General features: G+C 45.9%; 1 protein-coding gene across 3 annotated transcripts in view; it reads right to left on the bottom strand.

Moving 5' to 3' along the window:
• The window catches only part of LOC119966427 (ribosomal protein S6 kinase 2 alpha-like), a 491,201-nt gene that overhangs the window by 145,614 nt on the left and 323,335 nt on the right, over positions 1 to 22,252 (bottom strand). For all 3 annotated transcript variants that reach the window (XM_038798070.1, XM_038798079.1, XM_038798087.1), the window contains 3 exons: positions 6,086 to 6,228; positions 5,189 to 5,259; positions 2,084 to 2,172 (listed from right to left, as the gene is read on the bottom strand). In XM_038798070.1, the coding sequence (XP_038653998.1) occupies positions 2,084 to 2,172; positions 5,189 to 5,259; positions 6,086 to 6,228 (303 nt within the window). The remainder of the gene's footprint in view (positions 1 to 2,083; positions 2,173 to 5,188; positions 5,260 to 6,085; positions 6,229 to 22,252) is intronic.

Raw genomic sequence — 22,252 nt, 5'->3', positions numbered from 1 at the left:
TCTCTCTGGGATTGGGCCACCTCCCCAGGTCTGCACCACATCGGCCAGCGGCAGGACAATGAAGCTCTCAGCCACTGCCCACTGGGGCCGGGGCACATTCCGGAGCGCCACTGCAATATCCAGGTAGCTCTGGCACATGGCTGACTGTGAGCGTGCAGCCCTGTCTTGGCCCAGGCTTCGATCCCAGCCCCGGATCACTGTACGTGTGGAATTTGCACATTCTCCCCTTGTCAGCATTGGTCTCACCCACACAACCCAAACATGTATGCGAAATGTATTAAAAAAACAGGTACTCGAAATGTATTAAAAAACAGTAAAAAATTAAAGAAAAGAATGCCTTTGGCCTCGGACATGCTGATCCATAGCCAAAGCCCTCGCCCAAGGCCTCCACCATGGACGCCATCCATGCGTTGACCTGGGTGGCATGCATGGTCGGCACCACCTCCTGCTCCTGCACGTGGTTGGACTCCTCCACTTGCACCTGCAAGTGCTGGATGCTCGCTGACAACCCCTCACGTAGTCCCTGGTTCTGCGATTGCATCTCCACAATCGATGGGACTGTCCGTTCCAGAAGCCTGAAACCGATCTGGACGGCAGCTAGCCCCTGGGGACGGCCCGCCATCCGGCCATCCATCCCTCGGGAGTTTCTACCTCCACTTGATGTGCCAGAGCAGTTGTGTGGTGCACACCAGAGGGTGTCCCAGGAGTCTCTTCAGTAAAGTGCCTGACCGAGGTGTGTGTCTTTGGGATGGAGGGTGTTGGAGACAGCTGTGATGGGAAATCAGTGTCCACATCAGAATTGAGCTCTGGTGTGTCCTAGGTTTCGGGCATATGCATCAAGTCGGTGTCAGTGACGTTGCCGCTGCTCAGCATACAGGGGGTGTGGGGTTTGGTTGTTGCACTGGCTGTGGCTGGGGCAGGGACACCAGATGGACTTGCTCCATCATCAGCAGCTCCTGCAAGTCACAAGAAATGATGCATGATTAGACCGCAGGCCGGGGTGGTGTGGGCGTGAGCGTAGTGTTGGGGGGGTTGACACATGTAGCCACAGGGAACCACAACTAAGCGGGGTCTCACTATACCAGCCGATCTCCACCCCGGTGACTTCCCTTTCCTCAGGCCCACCAACCACGTATAGGGCCTGCTGTCCTGTCGGTCGCCCTCAGGGTGGGTTGTTATGTGTGTGAGTGCCTACTCAGTCTGGTCGCCCTAAGGAGCTTGTGCAGTTTCTTCCTACACGGCAGACAGGTCCGGATGGCGTTTCTCGTGGCGGTTACCGCCTCTGCAACCTGCCTCCAGGCACAGAGAACGGCGGTGGCTGGCAGCCTCCTTTCCGGGCCAGGGTGGCCGACCTCTCCTCCATGGTCCATGGTGTCCAGGAGGGTGTCAAACTCGGCATCTGTAAAGCATGGGGCCACGAGTCTCGCTGCCATTTTATTGGTTGGGATGGTGTGTGTGTGTGGGAAGTGATATGTGTATATGTGGTTGCAGTGTGTCAATCGAGAACCCTGTGAATCCCGCACCGTTTCACATTGGTGTCGATTGTGTTCCATGTGACGCCGGTGCTAGCCTTTAACAGTCGCTGAATCGGTCCAGGTGCACCAGTTTTGCTGTCGTGGAAGCCATGAATCCTGCCTCGGCCTCAATAGAATCCAGCCGATGATATTTGTACTTCTAATTGCTTGCTGTGCCTACATATACTAACTTCTCGTTTCTTGTATGGGGACACTCAAGTTTCTCTGAACATTTAAGTTCTTCACCATTTAAAAATAATCTGTTTTTCTATTCTTCCCAACAAAATAAATAACCTCACATTTCCCTATACTATACTTCAGAACTAACACTGAACTTCAAAAGTACCTGCAGGTGAGTTGCTTTGTGATATGACTGAGAAATATGATAAAATGGTATATAAATGAAGGTCTGTCCATCAAAGTAGATTCCCGAGAAGGAAACGAAGCTTAAATCACATGGGGGAACAGGTGAATCAGTGCTCAACAACAGATTTAGAAACATACATCATATGTATCTGTCATAAGTACCTGTTCCATAGACAAACCAGCCAACCCAGTTCAATAGTTACCTAGTCTGTTGGCAGGATTTCTCTTGAAAAGTGCTCGCAACAAACTTTGGGCTTCAGGACTTAAGAACTGAGGCATTCCTAATTTGGCCCTAGAAAAAAATTTGTCTACAATTAAATACAATACAGATTTATGAACCCCCACCCCATGCCAAATCTTTCCCTCATATTAGACATGCAAAGTCCAAACACAACAGAATTAGTGCCAAATGCACCATTTTAATTAATGGAATTAATTGGCCAAAGGACTTACGATCTTCTAGTCCACCTTGTTCCAGACAATATTCTTTGGATTGGAAAGAAAGGCGCCAAGGAAGCGCATGTACTCATCAAATTTGCAGATGACACAAAAATAGGTGGAAAGGAAAGTTGCAAGTGAGAAACAAACAGTTTGCAAAAAGACACTGATAAAGTGGGCAAAAAGTTGACAAGTGGAGCATAATGTGTGAAAATTTGAAGTTGTTCATTTTGGAAGGGAGAACAAATTAACAGCGTGTTATTTAAATGGAGAAAAATGGCAAAAATCTGCAACACAAAGGGATTTGGGTGTACAAAACACAGAAAGTTAGCACATAGCTGAAGCAGTTAATTAGGAAGGCTGATGGAATGTTGGCCCTTATTTCAAGAGGGTTGGAGTATAAGAGTAGGGAGGCTTGCTGCGACTGTACAAGGTACTGGTGAGACCACATCTGGAGTACTCAGAGCAGTTTTGGTCCCCTTATTTAAGGAAAGATATTTCATTGGAGGCGGTTCAGAGAAAGTTCACTCGGATGATCCACGGTATGGAAGGATTGTCTTATGAGCAAAGGTTAATCAGGTTGGGACTCAGAACAGCATGGTGGCGCAGTGGGTAGCACTGCTGCCTCACGACGCCGAGGACCTGGGTTCGATCCCGGACCCGGGTCACCGTCTGTGTGGAGTTTGCACATTCTCCCCATGTCTCCGTGGGTCAGATGTGCAGGGTAAGTTGATTGGCCCCTTGAATTGGGGATTCTAAATTTTTTTTTAGAAAACAGTTTTGGACTCTACTCATTGTAATTCAGAAGAATGAGAGGTGATCTCATTGAATCATGTAGGATTCTTAAGGGGCTTGACAGAGTAAATGCTGAGAGATGTTTCCCCTCATGAGAAAGTCTGGGACCAGAGGGCATAGTCTCAGAATTTAAGACTGAGATGAGAAGGAATTTCTTCTCTCAGAGGGTTGTGAGTCTTTGGAACTCCTTGCCACAGAGAGCTGTGGGGCAGAGTCCTTGTGTATATTTATGATAGATAGATTCTTGTCAGTAAGGGAATCAAGGGTTCTGGGGAAAGGGCAGGAAAGTGGATGTGAGGATTGTTGGATCAACCATGATCCTATTGAATGGTGGAGCAGGCTCAAGGGGCCAAATGGCCCACTCATGTTCTTATTTCTTATGGTCTTAATAGGAGGTGCACAACAATAACATGAGATGCCATCACATTATAGACAAATCACTAATGGAATTTAGGCTATTTAATTTCAGAGCAGCTCAAAACACATTTCTAAATGCAGAGTGAAATTGAGTTTTTAACATATTGCAAATACATTCATAACACACAGCAACAAATCAGAAATGATGCCTGTGAACACTGTGCTGATATTCCAATTATGTCATTCCTGACCACTCAAGAAGATAATTTCCCAAAGTCAGAAATCGCACTGGATCATGCAGAGATTATTTTATTTTCTATGAGTGTGTAAAACAAACGGCCACAGGAGGTGAGTGATTCCAAAAAAAGCTAGCTAAATTTTCATCAAATGAATGATTGAAGGGTCAACTGTGAAGGAGTGCTCAGTTGGTAGCACTCTCACCTCTGAATCACAAGGTTCCAGGGTCAAGCAGGGTCAGGGCTTGAGCTCTAAAATCAAGGCCCATATTACGGAGCAGTACTGAGGGAGAACTGCATTGTTAGAGGTGCCATCCTTCAGATGAGATGATAAACCCATCTGCCTATACAGGATGATGTAAAAGATCCCATGGCACTATTTTGAAGAAGGGGTTATCCTTGGGTGTCTGGTCCAATATCTATCGCTCAATCAACATCGCAAAAAATATTATCTGGTGGTTATAACATTGTTAACCACATTCATAAACGTTGGCAGAACAAAGAATTTGTTCTGTGAACTGACACAACCGAAGGAGAAGCAGAAACAGGAGAGTACAAGAAGAATTTTTTCTGACTATCTGGGGCAGATGGATGAAACACAATAGGCGGAATGCTCCCATTTTGAGACTAAGTGCCTTGACGGGGTGTGAATATGGTGTATTTCCCATTGTGGAGGTTGGCGGTAAAACGTCAAATCACCTGACCTTATTATCTATGCACCCGGGTGTTTCAAGCCATGTTCAGTTGTGGGACAGACCTTGATGGCACAATGTTTGCCGTCATGTCCAGGTGCCATATTTTAGAGATGGTGGGCTACCTGAAAATGCAGATGGATCTTCAGAAGACCAGAAGATGGACCTCCTGAAAACAAAGATGGATCTCAAGGAATGTTCCGAGACTGAAAAATGGACCCCCTCCAGGACACTGAATTAGAAGTTCCACATGCAGATGCACCCCTGACCAAATGCTGCGGTGTTCTAGGGTCCAGGTTTGCAGGTGGCCTCTATCCCGAATTCTGGAGGGAGGAAGCCCGTCACTATTCAGGTGAGTACCCACATCTGTATGCCATGCTGTTCCGAAAGTGTTTCATGCCGGCATCGCAGAGAATCGGGGGGAAGGCCTTCATCACCATTCCATTAACGGGTTGCTATTGAGGTTTAGCCAGCGTCTGGTGGGTTTTCTGATCCGCCATAGCAAGTACCAGCGGAAAATCCCCTGTAAATTCAAACTGGTGCGAAACCAATCTCTGGGCCTCCCTCTGTATTACCCCCATGCCTGCCATTGAAGCCGCCGATGGGGGCTTAGGAGAATTCTTCTGGCTCTGTGCTTAGATGAAGTGTTCAGTGATTGATTTCAACAAAGAGAACATTTCTTATTGCTCTTACTTGACTAGATCTATCTTAAGCTGCAACATTCAACATTGCACAGTATGTATCAAAAAATTCAATTACAGCTGCACAGTCAACATAACCCAAGGCTTACTTTAGAATGAGTGTCATCGTCTCCTTCCTATCTTTCCCTTGGAACGGCAAAGAACCAGTCAGCATTTCAAACTGCCAAGAAACAGAACCATTTCACAAAGGTTAGGAGCTAAACAGTAAACAGTTCACAATCAAACTCTTCTTAGGAACAACATTCACAAAGGCTGCGCAGCCTTCACGTTTCACAAAACTAAACCCAATTAGAAACTTGATGGGAGCTTTACGAATTAGTGGGAGTCAAGTGAAGGAATTAAGATCATCAGCTGCCAGTCTCATCTTACATCACATGTTCCTGGTAATAGTTTTTGTGACGCAGTCAGTTGTCACGACCAAGGGCAGGATTTTGCAGCCATTCTCGCTGATGGAATCTTACGGCCCCACCGAAGTTGAGCCCCACTGCGGGTTTCCCTGTGGCGGGACAGGTGAGCCATGCAAATTGCCATTGACTTTGGCAGCCAATGGAGAGCTGCCTCTGCCGCGTGAAGCTGGAAAATCCTGACCCAAGTCACCTTTCAGTTAGTGTTCTTGTGACTTTGAGATATGAGAATGGAACATAATTCAAAGAGAAGGATTGAGAGATTAAAATTACTGAGGAATTGTAGAATCCCTGAAGTGCAGGATGCCATATGGCCCATGAAGTCTGCAGTGATCCTCTGAAAGAGCACTCCACACCCAAGCCCTTTAACCTATCCCACACATCTTTGGGCACTAAGGGACAACTTAGCACAGCCAATCCACCTAACCTGCACATCTTTGGACGATGGGTGGAAACCGGAGCACCCAGACACGGAGAGAATGTGCAACCTCCACACAGTCACCCAAGGAACCTGTGTCCCTGGTGCTGTGACGTAGCAGTGCTATGCCACCGTGCCGGCCGGTGAGTAATCAATGTACGTACCATTAAAACACCATAGGACCACCAGTCAGCACTATGTGTGTGGCCACGCCGATTAACCACCTCAGGAGCCATATACTCAACAGTTCCACAAAACGAATAGGCCTTCTTCTCATCGTCAACAGCTTCCTTGCTTAGACCAAAATCTTAAGAGGAGCACAACCAAAACTAAATTAAGCTGACAACAGCCAAACATTTCAGTGACAAACATGATCTGCCTAGTACACTTCAAAATTCTTGTTTTTACGAGTCAGTTTTTATCCAACAAGAACCATCACCACCAACAATAATAACCCATAATTTTATTTTAAAAAAGAGATGAGGGAGTTTATACAGGGAGTTGGGAGAGTGGGCTAAGGATGGAGTAGATACAACAGTTCAGAATCAGAGAACCAAACAGTATGATGTGATGTACAAAGTTAGAGGTTGCATAAATAGAAGTGAAACATGGCTGTGGAGGGAATACAAGAGTGATTTAAATTAAACAAAAAAATGGCATTTATATAGTAACTTACTTGATCACCAGAAATCCTTAAACACTTTACAGCCAATACAGTTATTTCTGAAGCGTAGTCACTATTGCAACAGGTATTGAAGGAAACATGACAGCCAATTTGCATACACTAAAATGGCATTGTGGTAATGATCATGTAAACAGTTTCTGTGGTGTGGATTAAGGGATAAATATTGGACCAGAATATTTGAAGATCTCCCCTTCTTTGAAATAGTGCCATGGAATCATTTACTTCAACCTGAGAAGGCAAATCTATTCCTCCAAGTCCAGGTATTTGTCTGGAGAGAAAGAGCATGTACGTGATTTAGCGACTGTATTGCGCCTGACGCGGATCCGGGTGCATTGAAGGGAGCAAAATCGAGATTTGCACGAGTGTGAACCATTTCACTTGGCCAATTCCCAATGGCGAATTCCGTATCTCGCCCCGAAATACCATTAACCCTCATTTGCATTCACTTCAATCTCATTACCGGAATTGAAGTCGAATGCAGTGGCCCCCTGGGAATTACCCGACTCCCCAGCGGGAGGTCATTTATTACTCCTAATGGCGCGATGACTTCTGAGGAAGTGAGTAGGCATTTCCATTTTCTGGAATACAACTCAGGAGTACCGGAACTGCTGTCCCAGTGCTCGGGGTGGGGAAGGGGGTGCCTTCAGGAGGTCGGTGGGCTGAAGCATTCCAGGTCGGGGGTCAGCCCTGGGTTGGGTTGAGGGGCTTTGCATCTGTGAGACCTTGAAGCTATCTTTAAATATTGTGGAGACCCATAACAGGGGCAACCACAGCCGTAGTCTGTCTATCCTACCAAACACTTCCAGGACTGAGCCATGCTGCAGCTTCTCTCCTGAAAGTCAATTTATCATAGAATTTTTACAGTGTAGAAGGAGGCCATTTGGCCCATCGAGTCTGCACCAGCTCTTGGAAAGAGCACCCTACCCAAGGTCAACACCTCCACCCTATCCCCATAACCCAGTAACCCCACCCAACACTAAGGGCAATTTTGATCACGGCCAATCCACCTTAACCTGCACATTTTTGGACTGTGGGAGGAAACAGGAGCACCCGGAGGAAACCCACGCACACACGGGGAGGATGTGCAGACTCTGCACAGACAGTGACCCAAGCCGGAATTGAACCTGGGACCCTGGAGCTGTGAAGCAATTGTGCTATCCACAATGCTACCGTGCTGCCGTTTCACCCCCTTTGATTGTGAGCAGCCTATAGCTTCACAGCTGAAGACCTTTCAAATAAGGAATTAGCCTTGTTAGTTGTGAGAATTACTTCAGACCCCTAACCTCTCCAGTGCCTCTTTGAAGACACAGGTGTCATGTATCAGAGGATGATTAGTGCACTGCATATCCAGCCACCTTGAATACCTGAACACTGTGCCTGTACTCTAGGAGCATTAGCACCATAGAAGCAGCTGCCAACCATCAAACACTAAAGAACCAGACTTTACCACTGAGGATCCTCTCACTGCAAAGGGTAAATATCTGGAGGAGCAGAGGGCAGCCGAGCACAACTTCCTTAATGTTCCCGGCAGAGGTCTGGGGTCTAGGGACTCCTGATATGGTGGGGGTGAGTGTGCAGAGCAAGGTTTGACAGCACAACTGGCTTGCTGGATGGCACTCTCAGAGAAGGTAGGGCAGTCATGGTGTGGGTGTTATAAATCCCACTAGGACAACAGGGAAACCACTGTTGACCTCACCATGGGACTCGTGAAGTACAAGTTTTCCAGGTAGGGGGCTGGGACGACCCAGCTGGAGCTCATTAAAGACTACACATAAAAGCCGGCCCAGGCTGGGCCTGGTGTGGTTAGCTCTCCCAGCAAGGACTGGATTGAGAGAGAATTACTGCCGTGGGCAGAATATTTGTATATAGTTCAATAACTGTTATATCCACTACCACTGGCTTCCTCCACGAGGTGGAGATGCTGGGGTGAGCACAGTAAGAAGTCTAACAACACCAGGTTAAAGTCCAACAGGTTTGTTTCAAATCACTAGCTTTTGAAGCACTGCTCCTTCCTCAGGTGCATGAAGAGGTATGTTTCAGAAACATATATATATATATATATATATATATAGGCAAAGTCAAAGATGCAAGACAATGCTTTGAATGCGAGCATTTGTAGGTATTTAAGTCTTTACAGAACCAGAGATAGGGGTTAAAGAGGTTAAAGAGATGTGAATTGTCTCAAGCCAGGACAGTTGGGAGGATTTTGCAAGCCCAGGCCAGATCAATGATTGTAATGCGACATGAATCCAAGGTCCCGGTTGAGGTCGTACTCATATGTGCGGAACTTGGCTATAAGTTTCTGCTCAGCAATTTTGCGTTGTCGCGTGTCCTGAAGGCTGCCTTGGAGAACGCTTACCCAGAGATCAGAGGCTGTATGCCCTTGACTACTGAAGTGTTCCCCAACTGGAACGGAACATTCCTGCCTGCCGATTGTCACGCGATGTCCGTTCACCCTGACTCGCTTGTGGGACTGCCTAGCCGTCTGGTTGATTACTATCCTGGAAAGTGTGGACATAAAAGTTCAAGATGCCGCTATTCGGTAAGCTGGAATCCTTTGATGCAGGCCTGGAAGACTGGAGCCAGTATGCTGAACTCATGAGGTACTTCTTCCAGGCTAATGGTATTTTGGGGGAAGTCTGTAAGAAAGTAATTCTCCTGACTGCCCACACAGCCCTGACTTTTGGAATCATAAAAAGTCTAACTTACCCAGTCACACTGGACTCCAAGTCGATCTGACGAGCTGGTTGCTTTGGTAGCTGAACATTCTGACCCTAAACCTTCCAAGATCATGCAGCGGTGTAGGTTTAATATTGCATTGTGGTCTCTAGTTGAATTGGTCACTGACTTCTTGACCCGCCTGAGGTATCTAGCTGCGCATTGCGAGTTTGGGCTGCCCATCTCTGAAATGTTGAGGTTAGGACTGGTTTGTGGGATAAACAACACCGCCATTCAGAGGAAGCGGTTTTCCGAGCCCATCTTAGATGTAAAATGGGCCATTGAGCTATCAATCTCCCAGGAGCATGTAGAAAACGGAGTGCAGCAGTTGCAGGGATCCATGGACTATGGTGTCCATAGTTTGGCCTGCCCTCCGTTTCAAACTCCCACTGCATCACGAGGCAATGCCGATCAGGCAACATCACCTCCAAAAGGTCACCCCAAAGGCAATTCTGTAGCCTGACCAGGCACTCAGGAGCTACTACTAACTGGTGGGATACATCCCCTGATGAAGGGGAAAGCTGACCACATTGCTAAATGTGTGGTCGGAGGACACATGATGGCCAGAGCTGCCAAGTTCGGCACAGAGAACACTTCCACGGCAGCCGACAAGATCACCGCAAATCAGAACCTTGCACATGGGACCCCTCGGATGAGGACAACTATTTGATGCAGCTGAACTGCATCACAACCCTGAAGGTAGCGCCAATCCAGGTCACAGTTCAAATAAATGGTCACCCTGTGGTGATGGAAATGGATACTGGATCTGCCGTCTCCATCATGGACTATCGGATGTTTTGATGACGCCGCATAGGCATTATGTTGATAACAATGCACAACACCAAGGTGAGGTTGATGGCTTGTAGCGGCGAATCTTTGGGTATCATGGGGACTGCAGTAAACCTCAGGTAACAGTCGGTCCGTCTTCCCCTGGTTCTGGTACGGGGACCAGAGCCCTATTTACTGGAGTGTGACGGCTTGCGAGTCCTCCATTTCAACTGGGAACAGGTTTTTCAGATGGCCACCGGGAATCTGTATGACGTACTGGCCAAGTATCCTGAAGTGTTCCAGGAGAGTCTAGGCAGGCTAAAAGGGGCTAAGGCCTGGATGTACATGGACCCTGAAGGTCGGCCCCTGTATTTTAGAGCAAGGCCTGTCCCCAATGCGTTGCTTGCCAAAGTTGACATGGAGGTTTTGGCACCCGAATGATTTGGGTGTCATGCGTCTTGTACAATTAGCGGAATGGGCTATACCCATGGTGTCAGTAATGAAGCCCGACAAATTGTCCAATACTGCTGTGATTTTAAGCTCGGCGTAAACAGAGCTTCACTCCTGGACCAGTACTCGATGCCTAGAATGGAGGATTTGTACGCAAAACTAGCTGGGGGATGTTCTTTTATGTGACTTGACATGAGTAATGCCTATTCACAGGTGGAGCTAGATCCAACGCCCAGATTATTTGCGACTATAAACAACTACAGGGGGTTATTTGAATACACCCACCTCCCGTTTGGGGTACCATCAGTCCAGTTGATTTTCCAGTGTGCAATGGAAAAGATCTTGCAGGGTCTGCCGAAGGTGGCTGTCTATCAGGATGATCTGCTCATCACGGGCACCATGGAGGAGGAGCATATGGACAACTTGCCAAAGTACTACGGCAGTTTTCCCAAGTGGGTGCCTGGCTAAGGAGCAAGTGTGTGTTCCACACTAGAGAGGTGACTTACTTAGGATTCAGGGTGGACAGGGATGGTCTACACCCAGTAGAATATACGGTTCGGGCCATAAAAGATGCCCCAACCCTGAAGAACGCCACTGAACTCAGGTCATTACGAGGCCTGGTAATTATTATCAAAATTTCATTGCAAACGTAGCCATTTTATTGGCTCCACTCCATACATTGTTGAAGAAGGACCAGAAGTGGTGTGGTGTGCCTCACAAGACAAAGTAAAAGAGCTTCTGTCGTCCACACAGCTCCTCACTCACTATGATCCAGGCCGATCACTTATCCGGACATATGATGCCTCTACCTACAGCATTATTATCGAAATTTCATTGCAAACTTAGCCATTTTATTGGCTCCACTCCATACATTGTTGAAGAAGGACCAGAAGTGGTTCTGGTGTGCTTCACAAGACAAAGTAAAAGAGCTTCTGTCGTCCACACAGCTCCTCACTCACTATGATCCAGGCCAACCACTTATCCGGACATATGATGCCTCTACCTACGGCATTGTGGCAGTGCTGGCACACAGACGGGATAATGGCCCCATTACTTTCGCCTCAAGGACCCTGGTTGATGTTGAATGAAGATACGTTCAAATCGAGAAGGAGGGCTTGGCGATACTATTTGGAGTCAAGAAATTACACCAAAGAACAAAGAAAAGTACAGCACAGGAACAGGCCCTTTGGCCCTCAAAGCCTGCGCCAACCATGTTGCCTGTCGAAACTAAAATGTTCTACACTTCCTGGGTCCATATCCCTCTATTCCTACCCTAATCATGTATTTGTCAGGACGCCCCTCAAACATCACTATAGTCTCTGCTTCCACCACCTCCTCCGGCAGCGAGTTCCTCTGTTACCCTCTGTGTAAAAAAACTTGCCTCGTTCATCTCCTCTAAACCTTGCCCCTCGCACCTTAAACCTCTGCCCCCTAGTAATTGGCCCCTCTAACCTGGGAAAAGGCCTCTGACTATCCACCAGTATGTTTATGGGAGGCACTTTTCTATTGTGACTGACCACAAGCCCTTGCTCGGCCTTTTTAGGGAGGATAAGGGAATTCCACCCATCGCATCAACTAGAATTCCGAGTTGGGTGCTTCTACTCGGCACGTATGAATATTTGTTTCAACACCACCTGGATACACAGCTTGACCATGCTTTCAGTCATCTATCATTGCCCATAAATTCCCCATCCCCACTAGCGGCAACTTTCAATTTAATGGGTACTGTAAGGGTCCTTCCTGTTTCTTATTTTTTATAATCATAACCATTCCCTTGTTTTCCCCTTTCTTTTATTTCTGCCGTTATATTTTTGATCCACGGACATGTGACTTAAAGGCAAAGAAGCCTGCACCTTTAATTCAAACAGGAAGATCTAGAAGGCTGTGCTGTTTTAGACTGACATCAGTGATGACTTGGATAAATTGATGTGTCTCAGGGCTAATGAATGTGCCTAAAAGGCAGTGTTCTTCCTGGTAACAGGTGATGATTGGGTCGGTTCTCACCTAAATGGTTCAGAGTCCTAATTAAGTTACAATTTCGTGATTGGCAGCAAAGGGAGAAAAACTCTCTTTTTTGCACTCTAAAATAATCAGCAAAGTTTCACCAAAAGGTCACTGTGTGAACCAATTATGTCTCTGCAGAAAAAGGTTGATGGAAGCAGAGACCAGAATCTGATAACTCACTCTGCAGAACAGGCTGTAGTGAAGTCAGGGGCCTCGTCTGGAGAAGCTGTGAGCAAGGTATTGCTAGCTGCAAGGAAGATCATTACGGGCTGTAAACCAGAGATTTTGACCATCTCATACCGTGAAGAAAATACATTGAAGAACTCAGCATCTGACGCAAGGACTCTTATCTTTGACCTTAAAACCTATTATTTTTACCCCTATCCACCCCTCTGTGTTTGTCTGTCTTGTGTGTGGGTAGAGTGTGGGGCAGTTAAAGGGAAAATTCAGGTTTTAGCTCATTATTAAGCAGCTGTACTTACTGCGTATTTCATATTTGTTCTCTTTATAAATAAACAGTAATTATATTTGAACTTACAAACATGGTGACTGTAATTATTGGACAGCCAGGGGCTAAATGTTTTTATAAGAATTATTGGTAAATTCACTTTTGTTGTGACTCCGGTGCGAGTGGGGCTGGAATTGACCGCGCATTTGCCCAGGATGTCATAACGCTACTCAGTTGTGCACACGGACACAGCGGGATCCGAGACTGATGCAACTCCCAACTTAGTGTTGGGTGGGGTTACTGGGTTATGGTGATATGGTGGAGGTGTGGGCTTGGGTGGGGTGCTCTTTCCAGGAGTCGGTGCAGACTCGATGGGCCGAATGGCCTCCTTCTGCCCTGTAAATTCTATATGCTTTTAAATGGCGGAACTCAGGGGACCTTTCCTTTGGCCCTACTGCCCTTTATCAAGAGGTTCTCAGAGCTCAGCATGGAGGCTGGTGTCATATTGTGGGGAGCTCGGGTAGTAATCCCGCCGCAGGGTCAGGAGCCCATGCTGAAGCACTGGTCATCTGGACGCCTCTGGGTCATTCCTGTTTATTCCCTTATTTCCCTTTCTTTTAATTTGTCAGTATCATTTTTGATCCATGGATGATGAATGGACATGTATCTTTAAGTCAAGCAGAAGAGAGAATATGAAATTCAGAAGTTACAGGAGAGAACATTCTGCTCGTCTCTGCTATTTTGAATAGGAGGCTTCAGACTTTTCGGCACCAGAGAAAGGATGCGAGTGCTGTATTTCTGAAAGTACAGAGACCTTATTGAAACTAGAATAAAAACCTTGAACTGAGAGCAAAATTTGAAGAGGAATAAGATGCTAAAAATCACCAACTGAAACAAAGATTATTTTTGTTTGACCCCTTTTGTCTCCTCTGGTTTGTCTTGTGTGTGTGTGTGTGTGTGTGTGTGTGTGTGTGTGTGTATGTATGCATCTATATATAATATATACACATACGGTGGGGACAAGTTAAAGTGGGGGATTAGGTAAGAGTTCACCAGTTGTATTTGCTGTATATTTCATCATAGAAAAACCATAGAACTCCTACAGTGCAGAAGGGGGTCATTTGGCCCATCAAGTCTGAACCAACCCACTGAAAGAGTAACCTACCAAGGCCCACTTCCCTACCCTACCACCGTACGCCCACCTAACCTGCACATCTTTGACACTAAGGGGCTATTTAACATGGCCAATCTATATAACGTGCACATCGTTGGACTGTGGAAGGAAACCGGAGCACCCAGAGAAAATAAACGCAGACATGAGGAGAATGTGCAAACTCGACACAGGCAGTCACCCAAGGCTCGAATTAAACCCGGGTACCTGACGGTGTGAGGCAGCAGTGCTAACCACTGGGCCACCATGTCGCCCGCTATAGTTTTTGTTATTAATAAATAAGTAATTGTGTTTACATTTACAAACTGGGTGAGTGTAATTATTGGGCTGCCAAGGGCCAAAGACTATTATAAAGAGTATTTTTCTAAGAATTATTGTTTAATTCAATTGTGTTGTGACTCTGGGTCATTAGCATGACCCAAAATAAGGGGAAGTAGATTTAGGATTGAGTTTAGGAGGAACTTCTTCACCCAAAGGGTTGTGAATCTATGGAATTCCTTGCCCAGTGAAGCAGTTGAGGCTCCTTCATTACATGTTTTTAAGGTAAAGATAGATAGTTTTTTGAAGAATAAAGGGATTAAGGGTTATGGTGTTCGGGCCGGAAAGTGGAGCTGAGTCCACAAAAGATCAGCCATGATCTAATTGAATGGCGGAGCAGGCTCGAGGGGCCAGATGGCCTACTCCTGCTCCTAGTTCTTATGTTCTTATTTTCTGGTGGGGAAATTAAGCTGGGGAGAATTCGGTTGCAATTCGAGCATGAAAGGGAATTAAAAAGAGTAGAAAAAGAAATGGAGAGGAGGCAATAGGAAAATGGAATGGAGATGAGGCAAAAACAGAAAGAAATGGAGATAAAGCTAACAGGAAAAGAAATTAGGTTGGAATTAGTGAGAGGGGAAAAAGCAAAAGAGAGAGAGTTCCATATTAAGGCACTAGAAATTAGAAGGGATCTGCCTGAAATTAGAGGGGAGTTTAATCTTAGATCGGAACCCAGTGGCTATTGGTTTAACTTTATGCAGGCCCTCTCAAATTTCAAAGAAAAGGAGGTCAAAAACCTTTTTAGGGCTTTTGAGAAAACAAGAGACCCAAATGGAGTGGCCAAGAGAAAAGTGGACATTAGCCATGCAGTGATTGAGAGGCAAGGCACAGGAAGTTTATGCTTCCCTGTCAGAGTGGCTGTCTAAGAATTATGACGAGGTAAAAAAAACTATTCTGGGTGCATATGAATTGGTTCCTGAAGCACGTAGGCAAAACTTTCAGAATTTAAGGAGACAGCCAGGACAGATGTATGCTGAATTCGAAAGGGTTAAGCAGAACAATAAAAAAAAAATTAAGTGCCCAATTGTTGTTTCCAATTAAGGAGCAATTTAGTATGACCAATCCACCTACTTTGCACATCTTTGGGTTATGAGGGTGAGACCCATGCAAACACGGGGAGAATGTGTAAACTCCACACGGATAGTGACCCAGGGGCGGGATCGAACCCGGATCCTCAGTGTTGTGAGGCAGCAGTGCTAACCACAAGCAGAACAATTTTGTAAGACAGGAATGAGCATTGTGAGTTGCAACTGCCTATGAGGCTCTGAGAGAGGTCATTCTCTTAGAGGAATTTAAGAATTCCCTACCTTCTATGAAAAGTAAGAATGTTGAAATCCAGAGGGTGAAGACTGCTAGACAATCAGCAATTATGGCTGACTAGTATGAGCTAATCCATAAATTTAAACCTTTGTTCCGTCACCCCCATCATTTTGAAAATGATAGGAAGTAGGATAGTGAAAGGAAGGCAGGGAGCCAAGGTAAAGAATGGATAGCTGGGAATGCTCCAAGATCTCCTCCTCAGACCAGGAAGGAAGGTACTGAGGGTGGAGGTGAGAATTGAAAGCCGAGGTGTTACCATTGTAACAAGGTGGACACGTTTGTTCAGCGTGTTGGAAGTTGCATGGAAAGCCCATGGGATTTGTGGGATTCATAAGCAGGATTCCAAAACTGAAACAAAAGTGGAGAATGCTACAGGGCAGAGTGTAGCAGTAACTGGGCTGAGGAGGCCTGAGGTGAACATTGCTGTGGGAGCAGGTGTGATGAATGAGATAGAGGAGAGATATGCAGGTTTTTTGTTGAAGGGGAAGGTCACCCCATTTTCATCAATTGATGTCGCCAAATCCATAACTATTTTAAGGGACACAGATGCCATGCAAACTCTTTCACTGGAGAATAATTTGGTTTTCCCTTCAGAGACTTCAATGAAAACTGAAGTATTAGTGAACGGGATAGGTAGAGATTATATCCCAGTTCCATTGTATACAGTACAATTGGGTTTTCTCCGGGTGCTCCGGTTTCCTCCCACAGTCCAAAGATGTGCAGGTTAGGTGGATTGGCCATGCTAAATTGCCCTTAGTGTCCAAAATTGAGTGGGTTTACTGGGTTATGGGGATAGGGTGGAGGTGTGACCTTGGGTAGGGCGCTCTTTCCAAGAGCCGGTGCAGACTCGATGGGCCGAATGGCCTCCTTCTGCACTGCAAATTCTATAATTGGAGTGTGATTTAGTGTCAGATCCAGTAGTGGTCAGAGTGGTTAAGGAATTCCCAGTGGACAGAGTAGACTTACTTTTGAGGAATTATTTGGCAGGAGTAAAGGTTATAGCTTCATCCATGAATACAGAGAGTCCAAAGGAAGTACTGTAGATTGCACATGAGATACCAACGGTAGTGCATGTGGGAATTAGGAAAAACCATTGGCATTAAAAGATTCAAAGGAAGAAATGTTGAAAGACGTTGATCATATATCAAATGACAATGGTAGTGAACCCGATTCTACTGATACTGATTAAATTATCTTCACACAAATCATCCCTCAAAGAGATTTGTCAAAGATAAAATCTAGGAGATAACCTGATTCTGAGAACTCCTAGACAGAAGATGATTGTTAGAAAGAGGAGTCCAAATCTAATGGCAATGACAGTGATGGAGTCAAATGAGAGTTCTGAATCTAATTTCAGTTCTGATTATGAAGTAATGATAAACAACTGCTACTGAATCGACCTGTCACTAAATGATCTTGAACAACATGGAAAGTAATTCTTCCAAAGCTAGGAAAGAAAACAGGAAGAGGAAAGTGAAATGGACCTCCCTAAAAGTAATTTGTTACAGCCTTTTGCAGTAAACCCGTTGCCACCCACTTCAGGTGCAAATATTTCTCCACAGCATGCCAGCTTTTAAGGAAAATACACAAGATAGCATGTCATCAGTTATTCAGGACGAGGTCAGCAAGGACTGTGAAGTGACACCAAGCGGTCAGCTGATTAACCCAGTCCGTTTAAATGTCCACAGTGCCTCTTCAAGGTAAAGGCAGGAAATAGAAAAGGAGATGAAATAATCAATTATTTTTAAAAATTAAGAGGAAGGTGGATGAAGAACCATGCAGTAATTCTGTAATTGCATATGTTAACAAAAATCAAAGTTCATGGAACCAACTATGTGTTATCCTCTGATTCTGAAAATATAGAAGAACAGTTGAAATCTGGAAAGCACAAATTGTTTCAGTCCATATTACTAAATCGAGATAAGAGCTGTGATTACAAAGACTCCAATGATGAGGTAAAAGATATAAAACAGAGAATGGTGCATATACAGCCAAGTAATTCTGCAAAGATTGAACCCTGAACTTTATTGGTCGCTGAAAGTAACCATGAGAAGGAAAGGAGAGAATGTAAAGCTGGAGGGGTAAGAGAAAGTTTATTGATTAAAAATGAACCAAATATTTCCCTCAGCAATGACAATATTGTTTGTAGTTTGGCTGCAGAAGGTCTTCGAAATTTGGATAAACATTCATTGGACGATCAGAAAAAGCATTACACAAGAGACAGAAAGTCAGAAATGCAGGACAAACTCATTCAATTATAATTTAGATAGTCAGGAACCTGATAAAGGGAATCACGTTGTCTTTGATTTTTGAAGAAGAGTGAACACAAGACACTGTTTGAAGATATAAGACAGAGTTCTAAAAGCAAAGATGCAAAACTATCAACAGAAGAAGAACAGAGAGAAGATATAATAAAGATCCTGAAAGAGTTGTAGGAAAACACCAGGGGGCACTGTGTTAACTAACCATGATGTAGACATAAGAAACGCTGAACCAATAAAGGCACGTTTGTCTCGACGAAAACCACGGGGAATGGCTGAGTTATACACTGAAATACAGTGCATGTTGGATATGTTGCGGAAACAAGTGAAAACGCTGTGATCCAGTTTGGGAGATTGAAAACCGGGTTAATAAGTGAACTGGTTCTGGCTACCCGGACTTTTGCAGATCATTTAAAATGGCCACCGATGCCAATGACCTGGGTAGGGGCCGTGCTACTACATGATAATGATGCAGGAATAGAGAGGCCAGTTGGATATTTTTCCCAAAAACTAAGTCCCTGCCAAAGAAAGAATTCCACCATTGAAAAGGAAGCCTTGAGTCTTGCCATTAGTCCTTCAGTATTTTGAAGTATATATCCAACATGACAATAAACAAAGCTTAGTTTATACAGACAATAATCCACTTGTGGTTATAGAGAAGTTTAAAGGTGGAGTTTATTATTACAAGAGTTCAATTTTGAAATTGCCCACATTCCCAGAAAGGATGACGTGATTGTGGATAATTTGGCACGGGTTTAAGGCTGACTAGTTACCAATGTAGAGATTGGAAAAGGAAATGATATAATGGGGATGAATTGGATGGATATGGTTTGTGATTTATGTCTTGCATACAATGAAGAATCCAGGTCCTGATGTTTCATTCTTTTAGGGAGGGAGGTATGTAAGGATGCTTCCTGTATATTCCCTTAATTCCTCTTTAGTTTATTTTGCCGCTATCATTTTTGATCCATGAATGATTAATGGACATGTATCATTTTCACAGTAACTTCATTGCAGTGTTAAAGTAAGCATACTTGTGATACTAATAAAGATTATTATTATTATTAATAAAGTCAAACAACAGAGAGAATGAGGGATTCAGAAGTTACAGGAGAGAACACTCTGCTGGTCTCTGATATTTTGAACAGGAAGCTTCAGACTTTTTGGCACCACAGAGAGAGAGAGACGGGGTGATACTCAGTTTGATCAATTGGCTGGTGACCAATGAATTGGCCCAAAAAGGCCGTGATCTGCCCAGTAACATGTGGTGATTGGATCATATCCCAGTGGCATGATTTAAAGAGTCCCAAGGAGCTCAGTTTGATTCATGGAAACGCAGGGACGAGGACTTTCTCTCCTCCATGTTTACTCCAGAATGGCTGTGACTGCTGTATTTCTGAAACTACAGAGACTTTAATGAATCTACTATAAAAACCTCGAACTGAAAGCAAAGTTAGAAGAGGAATAAGGTGCTAAAAACCACCATTTGAAACAAAGACTCTTTTGTTTTACATATGATTTTTACCCCTTTCTTCCCCTATGTGTTAGGCTGTCTTATGTGTGTTTGAGAGGGTTATATGCAGCTGCCCAGCTTGCGAGAAGCGTCAGATTCTCCCGTCGGCGGCCTCCCTTCACCCATGGCAATGGCCGGGATGCCCACGGGTGCGACTGCATGTGGACTTCGTAGGGTGTTTCATGGGTCCATGTTCCTTGTCATCGAAGGTGCCCACTTGAAGTGGCTTGAAGTATACAAGATGGCCTCAATGACGTCCAGGGTCATGGTAGAAAACTCTGGTGCTTGGTCAGCATCAGTGAGATCTCTGAATTCCTGGTAACCCATAATAGGATGCACTGCACTTGTGAAGAATTTGCCATGTTTACAAAACAGAACATCATCTGGCATATCAGAACCACCCCATACCATCCCTCATCCAACGCCCTGGCGGAAAGGGCAGTCCAGACTTTCAAAAAGGGCATTAAAAAAACAAACTACGGGTTCTATGCATGCATGGCTGGCACCGTTCCTTTTTAACAACCACAAAACATCACACGTGACAACAGGAATAGCCCCTACAGAACTGCTAATGGGCAGATGACTTAGAACCTGATTGAGTCTCACATTTCCCAACCTTGGCAGGAAAGTGATATTGTAGCTGGAAGTGCAGAAGCGACACCATGACTTCAGGGTGCCAGTTACTCTCAGGGGACAAGGTCTATGCCGGCAGCTTTGGAGATGGGCACTTTTGCTCCCAGGTGTTGTGCTGAAGAGAATGAGACCAGTCTTCTACAAAGTTAGGATTCAGGAGAGAGTTCAGCGAAAGCATTTGGACCAAAACAATTGGGGGCCCAGGTTAAATGATGCCCCACTCACTTCCGGTGACAGCGAGCGGGAGGCAGCCGCACATTGGAGTGCTCCCATTCAGGAACGTCATTTTCGGAGTTCAACGCCCGGTCCCGGGGCAACAGAGGCAGCGAAAGCAGGGAGAAGGCACAGTGAAAGGAAATGTCGAAAATAAGTAAAAACACGGCCGTGAAAAAAGTGGCTGAAAGACCATCGGGGAGTGGCAAAGTCACCGCGGGCACGGCAAGAAAAGTGGAGGCTGGGGCACCAGGAGAGGCCGCATTGCCCACAGCTGAAGAAATTACTAAGGTGACGGCCGTGGAACTCGAAAGGCAGTTCACAAAACACATGGAGGCGATGAGGAAGGCGATGGGGGCGGTATTGAAAGTGCTGATGGAGGAGGTGATTGCCCCGGTGAGGGCGGCGGTATTGAGCGCAGTGGCGGAAGTGCGGGAGCAAGGTGAGGCGCTGAAGGAAGCGGAAGAGACATTATTGCAGCACAGTGATCAACTTACCTCGATGGGGAAGGAGATGCGGAAGGTGATGGAGATCAACAAGGGTCTGCGAGCCAAAATGGACGACTTGGAAAATAGATCCAGGCGACAGAATCCGAGGATTGTGGGTCAGCCTGAAGGAGTGAAAGGCTCGAGGCCGACTGAGTATTTTGCCACGATGTTGGCGAAGCTAATGGGGAGGGGGATGATCCCTCCCGATATGAACTGGATCGGGCTCATCGGTCGTGGAGGCTTGTACCAAAGGAGAGTGAGCCGCCAAGTGTAGTGACTCTGTGTTTTCGTACGTACAGTGTGAAGGAGAAGGTCCTGTGCTGGGCAAAGCAGAAGTGGGTGGTGCAGTGGGCTGGAGCTGGTATACGCGTATATCAGGAATGTACGGTGGAGCTGGCGAGGAGGCGGGCTGCCTTCAGCCGGGTGAAGGCACTGTACATCGGTAAGATGTAGTGTGGCCTAGTATACCTCGCTAAGTTGAGGGTGACCTACAAATCCAAGGACTTTTATTTTGGGACGGTGGAAGCAGCGGAGGAGTTTGCGAAGGCACAAGGACTGTGGCTGAATTGATAATGGTCATGTACCAATGTAGCCTCACGTAACTGTATTTTTTCACTGCGTGCTGGTGTATGTGCTAAATGAGCCAACATTGTATATATTTGGACAAGGGAAGAGATGGGACTTTCACTTGCAATGATGGTTCTTTGAGGCTTGGGTGTGTATGCAGGGGCTGTGTGCTAAATGGGATTTCTTGGTTTTCCTGGGACCGGGCAAGGGGGAATGAGACCCAGGCGGGGACCTCCATGCTGGCCGGTTTAAGCTGGCCAGTGAACGGGAGTGATGTGGGGGGAGGGGCTGCGGCCATCGGAGCCTGGCAGAACAGGCTCTGCTGGCTGTTGTAGCCTCCTTGGTGGCACGGCCCCGGTTGGCCTCTAGTGTTTCTCCTCCCTAAGGGTGCACATAGGGGACTCCTGGGGACACCATGGGACAGAGGGAGCTGGAGTGAGCTCCGGAAGCTGTGGTGTCATTTGGCTTTGCTAGTCCTGGAGCCCCACCATTGTCTGCACCATGGTATCAATGTCCTCAGCGATGGTCCTCAGGGACTGGGTATGCTCTGGAGCCTGTGTCTGGGACACGTCCCTCAGTGACTGGAACGTGATGTCAAGGCCTTCAGCCATGGTCATCACAGACTGAGCCATGCCTCAAGTCGCGGACGCCGTGCTCCAGGTTTTCCACTGCTTTCCCAACTTAGCAGTGATGGCCTCGGTGCCACGTACTGTCGACACCATCTCCTGCACGTGAAGCCTTTGGGACTTCCGTAATCGGCCTTACAGTCACTGGAAA

The sequence above is a fragment of the Scyliorhinus canicula genome, chromosome 1 (genome assembly GCF_902713615.1).
Source record: "Scyliorhinus canicula chromosome 1, sScyCan1.1, whole genome shotgun sequence".
In the NCBI taxonomy this organism is placed as follows: Eukaryota; Metazoa; Chordata; class Chondrichthyes; order Carcharhiniformes; family Scyliorhinidae; genus Scyliorhinus; species Scyliorhinus canicula.
Note: the sequence above shows the minus strand (reverse complement) of the source record. Positions and strands in the feature narration are given on the sequence as shown.